At 47.0% G+C, this 17,551-nt stretch overlaps 1 protein-coding gene across 9 annotated transcripts in view; it reads right to left on the reverse strand.

The window, feature by feature from the left end:
• Window positions 1-7,605: 7,605 nt before the first annotated feature.
• Window positions 7,606-17,551, reverse strand: part of ILDR2 (immunoglobulin like domain containing receptor 2) — a 48,620-nt gene continuing 38,674 nt past the window's right edge. For 3 of the 9 annotated variants that reach the window (XM_073304700.1, XM_073304676.1, XM_073304658.1), the window contains 3 exons: window positions 13,365-13,481; window positions 10,923-11,130; window positions 7,606-10,162 (listed from right to left, as the gene is read on the reverse strand). In XM_073304700.1, coding sequence (XP_073160801.1) covers window positions 9,454-10,162; window positions 10,923-11,130; window positions 13,365-13,481 — 1,034 coding nt within the window. In that variant the 3' untranslated portion in view covers window positions 7,606-9,453. The remainder of the gene's footprint in view (window positions 10,163-10,922; window positions 11,131-13,364; window positions 13,482-17,551) is intronic. The other 6 variants (XM_073304691.1, XM_073304667.1, XM_073304683.1 and 3 more) reach the window with 4 other exon arrangements.

The following is a 17,551-nucleotide window of genomic DNA, read 5'->3' on the forward strand; positions in this document are numbered from 1 at the left end:
TGAACAAAACCGGCCCCAGGACCGACCCTTGAGGCACTCCACTTGATACCGGCTGCCAACTAGACATGGAGCCATTGATCACTACCCGTTGAGCCCGACAATCTAGCCAGCTTTCTACCCACCTTATAGTGCATTCATCCAGCCCATACTTCCTTAACTTGCTGACAAGAATACTGTGGGAGACCGTGTCAAAAGCTTTGCTAAAGTCAAGAAACAATACATCCACTGCTTTCCCTTCATCCACAGAACCAGTAATCTCATCATAAAAGGCGATTAGATTAGTCAGGCATGACCTTCCCTTGGTGAATCCATGCTGGCCTTGGTGAATCCATGCTGGATAGTCAGATGGTTTGATTTTGATAGCCCAGAAGCTATGCCAGAGGTGGGCAAACTACGGCCCCTGGGCCACATCCGGCCCGTGGTACCCTCCTGCCTGGCCCCTGAACTCCTGGCCTGGGAGGCTAGGCCCTTCCGCCGCAGCCTCAGCTCACTGCGCCACCAGCGCAATGCTCTGGGCGGCGGGACTGCGAGTTCTTGCCGGGCAGCACACCTGCAGAGCCACAGCCTGACCCAGTGCTCTGTGCTGTGCGGTGGCGTGGCTGGCTCCAGCCAGGCGGCACATCTGCCTGTCCTGGTGCTCTGGGTGGCACAGCTGTAGCTCCGCCAGCCACCGGTGTGCCAGGTAGCACAGTAAGGGGGTGGAGGGTTTGGATAGCGGGCAGGGGAGTTCGGGGTGGTGGTCACGCCTGGCTGTTTGGGGAGGCACAGCCTCCCTTAACTGGCCCTCCATACAATTTCCGAAACCCTATATGGCCCTCAGGCCAAAAAGTTTGCCCACCCCTGAGCTATGCTGTGTCTCCTCGGAGAAAAAGGTTTTCAGAGTTCAAAGGGGTGCTAGAAAAATAATCGCCACTGAGTTTGACACACAAAAAATTAATTTGTCTGGGACCAACTGGAACTGCAGGAGCAAGCTAGAAAGGGAGAATTCCAGCTGCAGGGAAACTTCACCCACCAAAACTCTTCAGCAGAATATCAAATATAAGCATTACACCATTCGTACAAACTTTCATTGTCTGGTCACATACCCAGTGGGGAAAGCATGTGTGTGTTTGCATGTAACTCCCCAAAACCTTAGTGACCAAAGGGCTTTTGCTCAAAGTTCTTGAAAAATGTCCCCCCACAAGGGATGACCAGTTAAAGTCCAGATCCCCATTGCAGTGACTGTAAACTTTTTGTGCTCCTGCCATCCCTCTATCTTTCTGTCTGTGACTTAGCAACCTGCTGATATCACCAGCTTCCCCCAGAAAGATCTTGAAACCCATTTTACTATTTCTTTTAGTATCAGGCTGGGTTAAATTTTGTTGTGGTGCTGGGTTTGACTTACTACTGATCAAAGGCTTGATCCTGTGAGCTACTGAGAGTACCCCAGACTCGCACTGACAAAAGTAAAATTTTGAGCCTGGAAGGCCAAATGGATGGGACAAAGTGCCAAACACTTTCAGCCTAATACTGAGTGACATCAGCACCAATTGAAATCAGTGGGAATTGAGGGTGCTCAGCTCTAGCATGATTGGGCCCTTATTAGGGAAGATATTTGAAGAGGAGTAGAAAATAATAAAAGGAAGGGTCATGCTACCCTCTCCATTGACTCAAGTAGTCCAGGACAAGCACCAGTGGGCTAGTTCTTAAGTTCTAATACACCTCCATTAACGAAAGAACCCCAGCCCATTGTGATGCCTGGGAAACTCATAAAGCTGATGCAGCTTTTGAAAATGGAACAACTCAGCTCAACCTTGCTATTATCTGTCCTACAAGTTCAAGCAATGGGAAATTCCACTAGTTTAAGCGTAACTGACTGTCAGTCTTGTGATGGTGCCCTTGTCCAGCGTGGGGCAGAAGCTGTATTTCTTCAGTTGCTTTAGGGTTGGGGGTCAAGGTTTTCTCAAATCTATAATATATTGGTTGGAAAAGGAAAGTAAAATGTAAGCAAAATAGGCCTCTACAAAGCACCACCCCAGGGCTATGTGTGAACATTAAACTGAGGCTGTGGACATATCCCATGCCAGCAGGTGTCCCCAGAGGCATTTGGCTGATTCATAGCCAGAACTCCTTGGGTCATTGGGGAAGCTACAGGCCAGATTGGGAGCTCTGATACCTTTTAAAAGGATGCCTCATGCACCATGGTTCCGCTGACTGGTACACAAGGGGGAGTGGAGCCGTGGCACTGGATTATCTGGCCCTTGCACTAAGGGCCATGATTGGCCTCCACAGAGATTTACAAGGTTCAGGAGGTTTATTTTAAAATGTCACTCCCTCTCCCTCAGTTACAGTGCTAGCATAGGGCCTGCCACAATCCGCTCCTCCATCTTTCAGGAGACACTTGCAATTGTTTCCCAAAGTTTGTAGATATTCAAACGCTTGATCTGTTAATTTTCAATTTCAGTTGTCTGGGAGGTTACTCATAAATCATCCCTGGACAGGCTTACAATGTATCGCAGAGAAATGCTGAAGATCACTGAGAAGTCATTTTCATCACTAGCTAAAGTATATTTTCTCATTCCATTGCATCAGTCTCTCTCAGCAGTGCAGACCACATCTCTGTCAGCATGAGTGGATTGACCTCCTACAGTTGATCCAGCCACTGCTCTAAAAGTTGATACAGTTTAAAAGTATTCTTTTATTGTGTCTCTTGTCATAGCTAGTCAACATAGTGATGCTTCTGTAGAGGGGCCTCTCAGTTTAATTGGGAGTGTTCCAGTCAGGAAGACCCTGAGTAGTGCAAGCCAGCCTTGGAGACTACAAGTCAGCCTTGGAAACTACACTTCCATAGGGAAGAGAGAGAGACTGCCGTTTCCAGGGGATACAGGGGGAACATGCCCTGGGCTGTATCTTGCTGAGGAGCTGGGATACTGGTCAGGGGAGCTGAGATTGCTTTGTGGAGCTCTGTCCAAACCAGGAGCTGCTTTGTGAAAACCAGAAGCTGCTGGCTCTTTGATCAAGCAGGGAGGCTCATAGAGGCAACTGCTGGGCTTCACAGCAACAGTCCAGTGCCCAAAACTGACTGAGGTTGGCCTTCAGTGAAGGCAGTATGAGTAACCCTTTGCTGTTTGGGAAAGTGCTTGCAGGGGAAGGGGGATAGCAAAGAGGCTTTAAGGGGTTTCCCTGAGCCTGAGAAGATATGAAGTGCTCGTATTGTCTAACCAGGATCTGGGGTTACTGACCTCTGCCTATAACAACTCCCATCTTCAGAGGTGTCGTGCAGCTTGAAATGATCCCAAGTTAGAATTGCTCTCCCCATGTTGCCGAGGCTGGACTGCTTTACTGGACGAACAGCGTGCTGTCCTCAGCTTCGACAGCAAGTACGCCCACACAAGCGTCTAGAACTCTGAAATTCAGAGGAGTGCACACTCAGGGGGTGGGGAAATGGTGGCAGTGTAAATGTAAATTGGTGAAGTTTCATTTACTGCGGTAAACTGCACTTAACTGATTTATTGAAGTGCCCCCTCTGATTTAAAGTGGTTGTGGCATTTTCAGTCTGTTATATCATGTGTTTCTAAATTGTTGAGTAAAGGTTTGTTAACTCTAATCTAAGTGCATATTGGATGTATATTATTTATAATTGGTACTTTTGAGTTAGATCCTTTGCATAGATTAGCTCAGGGTTACTTCTGGAAGCTCCCAAGGCATACCCTTGAGTGTGTACAGGGCCCAGCCAGGTGGAGGCACTGCCAAGATTAATTTCCTTTACAAGTAAAATTACTGCAGCAAAGGGGTGGATAGAGGATTCCCACCTGTCCAATATCACCACTGCGATACTCAGGATCTCCTTTACTATTGACATCATCAGGCACCTGCGCACACAGGTGAGCATTGCCTGCTCCCAAATAATCTAGAAAGGAAGGGGCGGGGTACATTTCATGTTGTGATTATAAAATATGTGTCTTTTATGTGACTCAGATATTGACATCCTGAAGGGAAAGGATCTTAATTTTATGCTAGCTATAAAACTGATCAATAGAGAATTTAGAATTTTAGATCCTTGTCACTCCCAGATTAAGTGGAATACTTAGCTTGGTTTATTTTATAGTGCTGGTCACTCTACAGATGTTCTGACAGATTAAGTGGATAAATGCTTGTCATTTTTCCTCATCTGAAACAATGACAAGTGAATCTTCCCAGACCATGGGCTAGAATAGCACTGGTGGTGGTGCTGCTTTTCAAAGTTAATGGGACAATGGATTCTTGTAGCTATAGAAACCACAGTTCCTGTTCTTCCCCTCCCCCCCCCATTTTATGAACTGGTCCATTTGGAGCTGATGCAGAGATCCCCCTCCCTATTGGAGAAATAATCCAGTCTACAGCTTGTCCCAGTCACTAGGTGTACAGAACTTCATTTGCATACAGAGAATATTAAGCAGCTGGGCAGGGGGGCGAGGAGGAGTGAATTATTGAGGAACTGGGAGATTCTAGAGTAAGAGTGGAACAGCAGGGACTGTGCAGTGTCCTGATGTGGCTTTGGGAAGCGTGGTCCTTTTCTGAGACTGGAAAGTGACGTGTGGCACCCAGGGGAAAATGTGCTTGGCCTCTAGTCCTGGTGCATTTCCAGGTAAAATTATCCTGATCAGAAACATCAACACTTTTTTTTTTTTCTTGCAACTCTTTCCCAGTCATTAAAGTTTGAGTGTAATGTAAGACATATGGAGGGTCAGACAGAGAAGATATAAGTGTGTTACCAGGATATCCTAAATCTAAGAGAAATAGTCTACAAATCTGCATTTATCCCATTCACAACCATGACTTCATCCTCATTAACTAAATGGCAACCTTATACAGCCAGTATTCAAATGTCCTCAAGCATCAGCCTCGAATGAGTAACAGTGAATCAAATACACAGTGAGAGGTGTGTTATTTTTAATATATAGGTTAGATTCCTGAGGGTTTGATCAAATGAATCAGTGACTGATTGAAGGAGGAGGCACAAATCTGTTACAATTTCCAGCATGCTTTGGGAAATAGATTTCCAAGACAACTTTAAATCCCTCTCTTTCCTCCCTCATGCTATGGTACTGGCTGACAGAGCTCTTTCAGATCTCCACATATAATGGTCTCTGGGGTTGCTGGATGCCAGGTAGAAAGGACACAATGGGATGAGTTCCGTCAACCTCCCTAGCTCTTCTTGGGGAGGCTCCGGTGCTAGGACTTTCCAGGATCACACACTAATGAGGAGCAGAGTATGAATTACTTTATATGTATTCTCTCTGGCTAACAATAACACAGAACAAAGCCAGAAGGACGGTGTGTGCTCACAGGGTGATCTCGCTTGGATTTACAAAGATACACTCACTAGAGTAAAAAGAAAAGGAGTACTTGTGGCACCTTAGAGACTAACCAATTTATTTGAGCATAAGCTTTCGTGAGCTACAGCTCACTTCATCGGATGCATACTGTGGAAACTGCAGAAGACATTATATACACAGAGACCATGAAACAATACCTCCTCCCACCCCACTCTCCTGCTGGTAATAGCTTATCTAAAGTGATCACTCTCCTTACAATGTGTATGATAATCAAGTTGGGCCAACTGTTGCAACAGTTTCCACAGTATGCATCCGATGAAGAGAGCTGTAGCTCACGAAAGCTTATGCTCAAATAAATTGGTTAGTCTCTAAGGTGCCACAAGTACTCCTTTTCTTTTAGATAAGCTATTACCAGCAGGAGAGTAGGGTGGGAGGAGGTATTGTTTCATGGTCTCTGTGTATATAATGTCTTCTACACTTTCCACAGTATGCATCCGATGAAGTGAGCTGTAGCTCATGAAAACTTATGCTCAAATAAATTGGTTAGTCTCTAAGGTGCCACAAGTACTCCTTTTCTTTTTGCGAATACAGACTAACACGGCTGTTACTCTGAAACTCACTTGAGTGGAGAGGGAGAATGGGAATGGATCCTTCCTCTAACACAGGGGTTCTCAACATTTTTCTTTCTGAGCCCCCCCAACATGCCTTAAAGACTCCACAGTCTGCCTGTGCCACAACTCTTTCTGCATATCCAGTAGATTAAAAGCCAGGCCAGCATTAGGGGGTAGCATGCAGGGCAACTGCCCGGGGCTCCACGCCACAGGGGGCCCTGCGAAGCTAAGTTGTTCAGGCTTCAGCTTCAGCCCAGGGCGGTAGAGCTTGGGCTTCAGCCCTGGGCCCCAGGTAGTCTAACGCTGGCCCTGCTCTCTGGTTTATTTTGGTGGCCCCCCTGAAACCTGCTCGCAGCCCCCCAGAGGGCCCTGGACTCCTGCTTGAGAACCACTGCTCTAACACATGGTCCATAATCCCCATCTCCCACTGGGACACAAAGTGACAACATCGGATCCTTGGGGATTGTCCCCCACCATTCTGGGTAAAATCTGAAGCAAAAATAGGATGCCGAGTAATTATATGGCAAGGAAAGTGCCAAGTTCAATACAAATCCAAAGAGAAGTTTGTAACAGCCATGGAGCACTGCAGCTATGTTAATAAATAGGGACAGAGAAATCACACTGCTTCAAGGTCCAATCCTGCACCAGTGCCCAAAATAGCATTGCTCGAGCACTTAGCAAAAGATTTAAGACCAGATATTTTACTAACTTTCGGAATAGAAAGAAAGGCTGTATGTCACAGGGGAATACTGGCCATCCCACTGATATCCCCCCCCCCCCCCCCCCCACACTGTTCCTCAGACGTTCTTGTCAACTGCTGGAAATGGCCAACCTTGATTATCACTACAAAAGGTCCCCCCCTCCCCCCCCCGCTCTCCTGCTAGTAATATCTCACCTTACCTGATCACTCTCCTTACAGTGTGTATGGTAACACCCATTGTTTCATGTTCTCTGTGCATATAAATCTCCCCACTGTATTTTCCACTGAATGCATCCGATGAAGTGAGCTGTAGCCCATGAAAGTTTATGCTCAAATAAATGTGTTAGTCTCTAAGGTGCCACAAGTCCTCCTGTTCTTCTTCCCACTGATATAAGGTTCCCATTAATTTCTAGCCCTGGCAGGTGGAAGTTAAAACCATGTTCTGATCAGCATTTCCCACCTTTTTTCCCCTCCACATGAATTCCAACATGATTTTAGCAGCTAGAAATTAAATTAGAGTGAGAAATGACTGTATTATACTCTTTGAAAGCAGAAATGTCATGCTTCCAGATGGTGTGAAGCACGCATTTCTAAATTCAGCTGTTCCTGAGACATCAGCCACTAAAATCATGTCAAGATGGAAGTGGGCGACCTGGAAGTAACTGGAATGAGGTGATTTTTAAGTGTGTGTTTTGGCCAAGATATTATTTTTTTCCGTTTCTGTTGTTTCTCTTTTGGCTGTCTTGGATTGGTAACCAGAAAGGAATAATGCTGATCCTTGCAGAAGGAAGAGCCATGGCTTCTCTCTCACACCGTGATTTTCTCCTTCTTGTTTCTTTAAAAAAAAAGCCCACTGTCCAGAGCAGTGTGATGACACCACAAGCAGAACAGTGACAAGGTCGAGCTGTGTTTGTCATATGATCGAACAGATTACCCTTCTGAAGCTTTATATTGTCATATCTCAGCCTCAAGGAAATGCACACATATCAAGACAAACAACAGCGAGAAGAACCATGTTATGTTCTCATTACAATAAAATCTACTTAGATCCACTTTTAAAACAGTACATAAAATCTCACTTGCAGTTCCCATCACTGAATGAACAGGACTAAAAATATCAAACCAACCAACCCACGCTTGTTTCTCTCCCTGCTCAGCCCTTAGCATAGTGCCACGCTCAGCGGTATTTTGTTAGAGATTTTCTTTCAGAACTTTCAGGGGACAGGGACCTTGCCATCTTGAGGAAACTTGCAGTTCTTAGAATGAGGCCTCCTCCCAGCATGGAAGAGATGGGACATGGAGACATCTCGGTGTGATGTGTGTGAGAGGCAGTCCCCACCTCCTAAGGCTCTGAGTGCAAGAGGCATGAAGACAACTTCCTTCCAAGTCTAGGACATGGGAAACAGTGAGAGCAAGCAGTATGGAGAAAGGCCTCTCCTAATGTGGGATGAGGCATTCTGGGGTGAGAGGCTAGAAGCCAGCCCCTCTTTGAGTTTGAGACCCTTGGGACATGGAATATGGCGACAGCTGCCTTGAATGTGGAACAGAGTTCCAAAGAGAGCCCTATCATTGATTTTCCTGGAGGACTCTCCCACAGCAAGTGGGATGAGAGCTATTGGTTGGAGTCTGCCTCTACAGATGGCCTCCACTCCCATGGTGAAACAGACAGTTGAAAGAGAATATCCATAGCTGGTGGCTGCAAAGGTTCACTGGGACCTGTTTGCTTAGGGCTCTGTATGTCAGCCTCACGGCCACCTCATGGTACCCCGCCCATCAACACGACTCTTCCGTGACAACATCAAACCACAAGGGACATCCTGGTTGGGAAATCATTCTGAGGAAGAGAGAAGAAGAAATGTAAACATAAAATCACATGTGAAATCAGGAGAAACAGACAGCGTGGGCGGGTAGGCCTGCACAAGAGAATGAATGGCATTAGCTTCACCAGAGTGTGCTGAATGCACCTGCTGCCAAGGGGGCAGCCTGCATCTCCCCATTAAGCTGCAGGGCCCCCCATTCTCTCACACACATTAACTAAGCTCAGAGGGAGGGTATTGATCACACTACCCAAGTTGAGGGATGTATCCCACTAAGTGGACATGAGGGGACATTCAACACCCTGACCTACCAAGGCCTTTGAACAGATTCAGGGACCCCACAAACCAGACTGAAGCAGGAATTTGCTCCTCCCCACTAACCAGTCTGAGGAGGGGCGCATTGGGCACATGCATGCACTCACAGATGCAGAGCAGTTCATCTCCACATAGACACACCTTTCCAAAACCATTCCTCTTAGGGCTGTTACACAAGCATTCACCGCTAAATGCATCCCAGCCCACAAAATGCATACCCCACCCCACATCTAGCATGGTTGCCATGGATATGGCCCGCAATTCCTCTATGCTCTAGATGTCTCATCCCTACCATGTTCCCCCGACCCTGATAACCTCCCCTCCCCATCGCTCCATCCTGATCCTCCTATGCCCCTAACCTTCCCTCCTCATCTACTCCATCTGATCCGCCTAGGCCCAAATATAACCTCCCCTCCACAGTCACTCCACTCTGACTGCTGTATTCCAGATAACCTCCCCTCCCTGCCTCACCCACTCCAGGATGATTGGCTCAATGCAAAGATCACAACCCCTGTCTCTCCCCATCACAAACACCTAAAATTCACCATAGCTGCCTCACCCTCAGGATCTCCTAAATCTACATGTACCACTTCTGGCAAGGCCCCTCACACTCCACCCCTTGCCTGGGGATCCTCCACCAAGACCCTAAACTCCATCTCTTGTCTGGTGATCCCCCAGACCCTAGATAGCATCCCCTGCCTGGTGTTCCCCGCTCATCCCATTTGGATCAGGAGTGCCAGACACGGCCTCACTGTTTTCTTGGGCTCCTTTTTCCTTTTCTTCTCCGAGGCGTTGAGGTAAGCCTGCTCCCTGGTCCTGTACGAAGGGCCGCGGCTCAGCTCCCTCTCGCTGTATGGAGGCAGGGTGTCTTCTCCTTCCTCTGGCTTTGGCGGCTGCTGCTGCTGCTGCCCTGCTTTGTAGGTGGACGGCGGTGACCAGGCATAATACGTTCCCCCTCGCTGGCTGGGCTGCGAGCTCAGCTTCGAGGGCGTCTCACTGCGTTCACCACTCTCCTCATAGCTCCGGGATTTCCTCTCTAGGACGCTGCTGAGGTAGGAGTGGTCATACTTCTGACTCCCTCCAGGCGTCCGGCTCACCAGCCTGGGCAGGTGCTTCTCATCGTGGGCCCGTCTCCTGGGCGGGCTGTATGACCAGCCCCTATCCGAGTCTGTCAGTGGCTCGCGGTTCCCCCTGCGCTTGCCATAGTACTCCTCCGAGGAGCTGTCCTGGTGCTGCACCACCCCGCCACGTCCCCCTCGCGACTCCGACCTCTCGAAATGCCGGGGCTCCTGGCCGCCATCTGTCCGGCGGGTGCGCTGGCTGTAGGACTCTGCGAAGGCCGCCAGCTCGTCCATGGAGACGGCCGGCACACCCACAGAGAAGTTCTTCCTCGACAGCATTTCTGATTTCGATCTCTGCTGGCTGCAGGACAGAGGAGGGCAGAATTGTGAGATACAGTGTGTGCCTCCCATTGAAGCTGGGAGGAGGAAGCAAGGGCTACTCCCAAGCACTGAAAACTGTTGGCACACATATGCCCTGATGGGGAAACCAAGAAGCAGCCTGCCATATTGCTGTCACCAGCAAGCTTTGAGTGAACAATGTGCATTGTACCAACAGACCCTCTGGGGAGGGGAATCCCTGCTATTGCCTTTAAGGGACTGAGCTCCACTTCCTACAGGCTGCTCTACCAGAGACTCTAGGGTGAGAGTCCCAGGGGATGAAGGTGTGTATTAGTGTGCTCTAAGGAGTGGAGTGCCATTCCCTTGGGCCAGCACTGCAGACCGCATTGCACAGAGAGACTGGAGTGTGGTTCCTGCTAGAGTGCACTGTATCTCTTAATGCATCAGAGAGACTGGGGTGCAATTTCCAGGAGTCCCACTGCACACAGGGGAGGGGTTTGGGTTTCTTGGCCTTATAAATGACTATCAAATATTTCACACTATCAGACATGGAATGGGAGAGGGGTCTGGCTTTGCCTGAGTGGATGGGCTAGGGAGAGCTGTGAGAATCAGATCAATTCTATTTTTGTCCAAGGCAGGCCCCGTTTCCATCTTCCCCCATTCTGTATCCCCTCTGCTCTGTCAGCTGGGAACAGATCATCAGGGAAGTGAGGACGGCTGTGACCTTTCTTCCTTCACTATTCCCTGGCCAGGTACAGCTGTGTCCTGAGCACTGCACTCACCTATGCCTAAAGCTGTCCCTTTCCTCCTTGTAATCAGAAATCGCCTGTGTCCTTGATGCACCACCTCCGCTAATCACCCCTGCCCAGTACTCCGCATCGCCATCCAGGTCCCCCACAGGAGGCAGGGGTTTCCTTCGCACCTGCCGGTAAGGCTGACGGAAGTTTGAGTCCTCGTGCAGGGAGCTGAGTTCAGAGATGGTGTTGTTATCTGCCAGGACACGAGAGAGAAACAGACACTGCAGAGGAGATGTGTGTGTGAGAAGGGACAGTGAGACCATGGTGGGACTAGTTCTGATACATTCAGACAGAAGCCAAGCCCCCCTCCATTAAAAATAATCAGAAACAGAATCCAAACCCATTCTCAGAATGCTGGCCTGGGTTCCTCCCACCCCGGGACTCCCTGTGAATTTTAGATCTCAATTCACAACACATTTGGAGAATGCTTCTGGTCCAATTTCAGCCTTATCTGGGTGTTCTGTTTTGTATACATAGGCACATATGCACCTCCCCTGGTGTCAAAGTGGCTGGCCGTGAGTTTGGCCTGACTAGCCAAGCTAAAACAAGATCAACCCCCACAAAAAACGATCTGCACGCTCCCTGCCATCTCTCATCTGTTGAATCGCTGTCAGTCACTACCTTGTCAAGCACAATGACATCTGGATTCCAGACGTTCCAATCTGGAGAGAGTCTTTTTATAGTAGGTCTGGTGGGTGTAAATGGCAATGCGCTCCATGATGACTGTTTTAGAACTACATGTAATTTGTTAGTTTCTCCTAATCAGTACAGAGCTATGATTAATGCCATTCCCTAAACCTTTATCGTCATTGATTGAGGGAGCTCATGCATCTGTGACTGCCAGGATCTAAAGGCATCTCTATACAGACACCTACTCGGTGGACCTATTGGATGCACAGGCTAATGATAACGGGCACAAGTTTTTTTGGAAAATGATCTGTATCCACCACATATGAATGTCAAGACCCCTCACTGGGTTGGATGAGTCAGTCACTAGGCTACCTCAGGCATTTGATCTCTCTTGTCTTCTTTACCAGCAACGTTTTTAGGTCTGTTTGTTTGTTTATTTTTAAGTGTGCTGGCAGAAGGCATCAGCAGCCAAGCCTGTGAACCCTGGCTTGGTGGGTAGAGCCCAGCAAAACAATGAAAGACCCGGCCCTTCAGATGAGGGAGGGGCCAGATAATCCACAGATTATGAGGTACAAGGAATGAAAAAACAGGGATGGGTGTGCAGGTTTTAGGGTCAAAATGAGGAATCCTCATGGGGCCATGGAGAAGAGAAACCTGCATAGCCCTCACCACTTCAAGAAGGAGTCCTAGAAGTCAGTGGAGGCCACTCAGAGGAACTCTGCCTTGATGTTTGCCAGCCCCACAGACTGATATCCTCTGTACATGGAACAGGTACAGTACACAGAGCAGCACTGCAAGCTTCTTCCCCCATTCACACACACTGCTCCACCCATGTGCCTCAACCCCCTGACCTGGACAGATCATCACTAGACACCTGATTCTGCCATCCTTAATCATAGGCTAAGGATCAAGTTTAAAAAGATGAAGTTTTAAAGTTTGGAAATGTAGAGTTAAAGGTCCACAAATAATCTTAATTCATCAGCCTCTGTCCTCTACCTATCCACAACTAGCCTCTTCACCCCCAGTCAGTATACTGCCATGCCATGATACCTCTCCCACACTGCCTGTGTGAACTCTGTCCCGCACCCACTAGACGTAACCACCTCTGTAAATACTACAATGGGCCTCTGACCCATCCCCTATTTCCCAGTGTCACAAACCTTCCTCCACTGTAACTGCTCACACACTGACAGCTAGAATCCCTGACATCTCTTCTCCTGGTAAATGAAAGAAACAACCGTATTGCTTCAGATCTACCATTTCACTGAGGTGGCCAGTACAAACTACCTCTCCGTCCCCCAAAGCATATTGAGGCTGTTATACTAATAACATAACATATACCTTAAGAGACTTATTGCAGACCCACATTTCCTCCTAAAAGTATACACACACCACACTGTCTCATACACCCACAGTTACACCATAGTTATATGACAGAGAAGGCAGGAATGTGGGCCTAGATTTTCAAACATGGGTGTCAAAACTTAGGGTCCTAATTCCTTATTTACATTCCTACATAAACAGAGCTGATTTTTAAAAGTGTTGAACATCCAACAGCTCCTACTGACGTTGAAAATCATGCCACATATTTTGGTGCCTATTTATGTTCTAAGCCTAACTCTAGGCATCATACATTCTTGAAGAGCTAGGCCATAGGGTCTCAGTTCAATTTGTTTGTGGAACCATCACTATGAATTTCCAGACTATTAATCATAGAATCATAGGACTGGAAGGGACCTCAAGAGGTCATCTAGTTCAGGCCTCTCTGGGAAGGGTCAAACAATGTCTGTTTCTCACATCGCTCTCGCATCCTCCTGGCTGGGTCAAACTGTGCCAGTTCTTTCTCGACGTAGTACAACACCTTCATGGAGTCCCTCTCCTTGTCGGCTTGGATCCTGTACCCCTTGCGCACTGCTGGGAGAAGAAAACATTCAGAGGATGGCACTTTCAAACCAAGAAGTGGCTTTTGGTCTACACAACTTCTGTAGCTGGTTGAGCCCACATCCTCAGGCAGGTGGCCTACAACTCCCACAGCCTGTGGATTGGTCATTTTGTCGTTGCTTCAGGTGAAATTCAAGAGCAATATGATATGAGGTTGAACAGCTACGTTGTTTATAAAGTTTGCAGCAATAGCAAAATGGGTTTGAAAGAGACCACTACATACAACAAAAATACACTGATGTAGTGTCATTGTGACAGGGTGAATCTACCCCACCCAGAGACTGGCAAAGAGTAAAGTAACACCCTTGTCAACTTCAGGAGAACACCCCCCATTTCAAACCCTCAGGAAAGGATTTGTCAGGGCAGCAATGAGGTGAGAGGGGGCATGGCAGAGTGGAGTCCTGGTATGCCTGGCCCTCTACTAGCACAGGGGCCAGTGGCATACACTCCTGAGCAGCACTATCTTGCACTGAAGCCAGGTGGCTGAGAATCAGGGAGCTGCAACTGGCCTGCTGCACTCTCCCGCTCCCCTACTCTACCTGAGCTCTGCTCGGAGGTGGTGAAGAGTATATTCCATGGGGTACTGGAAATTCCAGGGAATACAGAGGGAAGCCCATGAAGTGTCTTCAGATTTAAGACCTTTAAGTGCCTTAAAAGTAAACAATAAGATTCTGATGTTTACACTGAATGTACTGGTGAACCAATGGCAGAATCTTAAAAGAGATCCCATCTGTTCTGTTGGGTACCTACAAAACTGCAAGCTGCTGCATTCTGTACATACCGTATTTTATACAAAATGTAGGGCTCAGTCATAACTCACCTGCAAGGGGAGTGCTATGCCCCTTCGTGGCATATGGCATACTTCCCCACCTCTGTGCCTGGACAGCTCCAATCTTTTGCTTCCTCCCTGCTTTTTATATGTGCCTGGAGCCACAGGGACCGTAATTATGAGAGGCTCTTGCATAGGGTACATTGTGTGGAAGGCTCTTTGTGCATTTCCTCTCCCTACCCTATATGCCCACAAAAGGGCCTATGCCAATGTAGCCCATACTTTGCAAACAGAGAATTACAGTACGCAGGTCTTTGAAGAAACTAAAGCATTTACAAGAGATGGTTAAGCAAAGGTCCCAGTCTTGTGCTATTCTAGAACTGGTCTGGCTGCAAAATGTGAATAACAATCTGACACCCAAACTCACCCCACAAGGAGAAAGGGGCTCAGGGAAACAAGAAAAGAAATCCGGCTGGGAACTCTTAAATCATCTAGAACTTGAAACCAACCAATCCATTTTGTTTGGATTTAATATGCTTGCTCATATTCATGCATGCACCAGACATTGCTTGCATACTTATCTGATACTGTGGTTTTCAATAACGTCGGTTGGTGTTTTGTTCTGGAAGAGTCTCAAAGATTTATTCCTGACACGGTAGTGACTAACATGTAGATTCCACATTACGTTGCATGATGTGCACTGCTTGGACTATAATGGCTTGTCTACACAGGACATTACTACGCAGCAAGCCAGGTTGTGAATCTACAGCGCACAAGCTTGCCATGCAGTAGCCTGCCAGATGGATACATGGCTACAGCACGTGAAAGTCCTGCAGTGCAGCTTAGCATACTGCTGCTTGAAAATTTTCACTGCACTGTAGCCGTGTCCACATGGCGAGTTACTATGTGGCAGGCTGGTGCACTGCAGATTTATACCCTGGCTTGCTGCATAGTAACTTGCCATGTAGACAAGTCCTGAGTCACCTTCTGTCCTAAAGTGCTGTGCAGTGCTGCTGTGCTCCACTCCAAAAATGGCTGCATTTCAGCTGTAGCTAAATCAATTCCTGTAATTAGTTTGTGAAGTACTTTGGTGTGAAAGTGCTTTATTGTATGTTACTGTACATTTGTAAGGTCAATAACCCTATTAAACTATGACCTTGTGTATGTGTACTTAGTAAAGACAATTAGATGCGTAAGACATAGTGTGGTGCTATTAGAATAGTGTCTGCAGTTTGTGTACCTTAAAAAAACACCCTTCAGTAGCTCAGCTGATGGAAGTCTAGAATTTTGTTCTGCCATTATGCGTTGTTATTGTTACAAATATGTGCATATAAGCCCTACAAATGTGCAGAACACACAGAGGTACTATTCCTACCCTACAAAGCTTACTACATTATATCTCTATAAGTGAATTTTGTGCCAGTGAAAGGTGCTGGATTGACAAATCTAGAAACTAAATTCTTCCACTGCACTGACAGAGCAAGCACAGCAGTGCGTACTTCCCCGCTCTGCCTTGCCAGTGTGCCTGAACTAGCCTGGACACTACCAACAAAAGTGCCAATTTATGGATATTTTTTCTGACATATCTACTCAGTAGTGCTGGAACTAGGGGTGCTGGGGATGCTGCTGCACCCCTGGCTTGCAGCAGTAATAACAAATACCAAATACATAGTTTCCATCATCAGCAACCCTACTATAAAAATAGTTCCAGCACCCCGGTATCTACTAGGAATTGGATTAACCCCCTGTGATGCTGGCAGGCCAGATGCCACCTCTTGCCCAGGCTACAGGCATTAGCTCAGAACTGACAACCTCGTAGCTGGAGACTGGACCAGGTCACCCGTATGTTAGTTTTGCTCAAAATAGGTATTAGTCTTATAGGAAGATATTTAGTGTTTAGACTCTATGAAATGCTTATATGTTGCTGTGTGCATTAATCTCATTGATAATAGCTGTATCCCATAGGTGATATTTACATGTTTGCTCTGTAACTAAAGAAGTGTTTACTCTGAAACTGCAATCCCCCAGAGTCAGGAGAGAAACATTACCAAGTGTGAAATACTAGTTTGCCAGAGGGGGTGTTATCTCCTGCTCAACAGAAGGCCCGCAGACAACAGATAAATCATTGTGGGACATCAGAGGACAAAAGATTTTGTTGATTACCCTCCACCCCACCCATGAAGAGGAGACATGCACGTGGATCATCTTGAACTCTGCGGGAAAGGAATAAAAATCCCTGACAGGAAGAAACTGCATCTGTTGGCTGTTTGAACTCTGAAGGGCCAGAGATTCTAAACTGCAGCCAGAGATCCCCAGGGGTTGCCCCTTGGGTCTGCCCTGAAAGATACTTCAGGAAGGCCCAGATCACTACAACTCTTGTCACTCTTAGGATTTAGGTGGTAACTCACTAGTGTGTATATGTTTGCTTGCTTTAACCTGTAAAAAACTGTCTTATTCCTTTGTTCTAGTTAATAAACCTTTTGATAGTTTATTAGAGGATTGACTACAGGCATTGTCTTTGGTGTAGGATCTAGAGTACCAATTAATCTGATGTAAGTGACTGGTCTCATGGGACTGGAAGCAACCTGAATGTGGTGTGACTTTTGGTATAAGTGACCACTTATCACTAAGTCCAGTTTGTCTGGGTGGCAAGATAGACTGGAGAGTCTAAGGGGATTGATTGTGACTCCATGGTAAGACTGGTTTCAGAGTAACAGCCGTGTTAGTCTGTATTCGCAAAAAGAAAAGGAGTACTTGTGGCACCTTTGAGACTAACTAATTTATTTGAGCATAAGCTTTCGTTGCATCCGATGAAGTGAGCTGTAGCTCACGAAAGCTTATGCTCAAATAAATTGGTTAGTCTCTAAGGTGCCACAAGTACTCCTTTTCTTCATGGTAAGACTGTTAGAGTGATCCAGTTCACATTTGTTACGAGTTTGGTGCACTTATAGAATTTGCCACCAGTTTGGGTTGTCTGCCCTCATGGAACCACTCACAGTTGTGAGCTGCTCCAGACAGCATGACACCCCCCACCTTGTCTTACACTGAATAACCATCAAGTGGGAATGACTTTGAGTCCATAGCAACCTTTTTGAAATTTGAACTGGTGATTTATAGGCTCCATCTCACATTCCAGTCCCTTGAGCCATTATTCATTTTGAGGTTGTGCCAAATATCTATGTGGGTTACATCTATAGCTCCTGGAACTGATAGAAAATTAGTTAGGCTTAATACTTCATACTTGGCTTGCTACTGCTGCTGTATATCAGAAGGA

This window comes from Lepidochelys kempii, chromosome 1 (genome assembly GCF_965140265.1).
Source record: "Lepidochelys kempii isolate rLepKem1 chromosome 1, rLepKem1.hap2, whole genome shotgun sequence".
Taxonomy (NCBI): Eukaryota; Metazoa; Chordata; order Testudines; family Cheloniidae; genus Lepidochelys; species Lepidochelys kempii.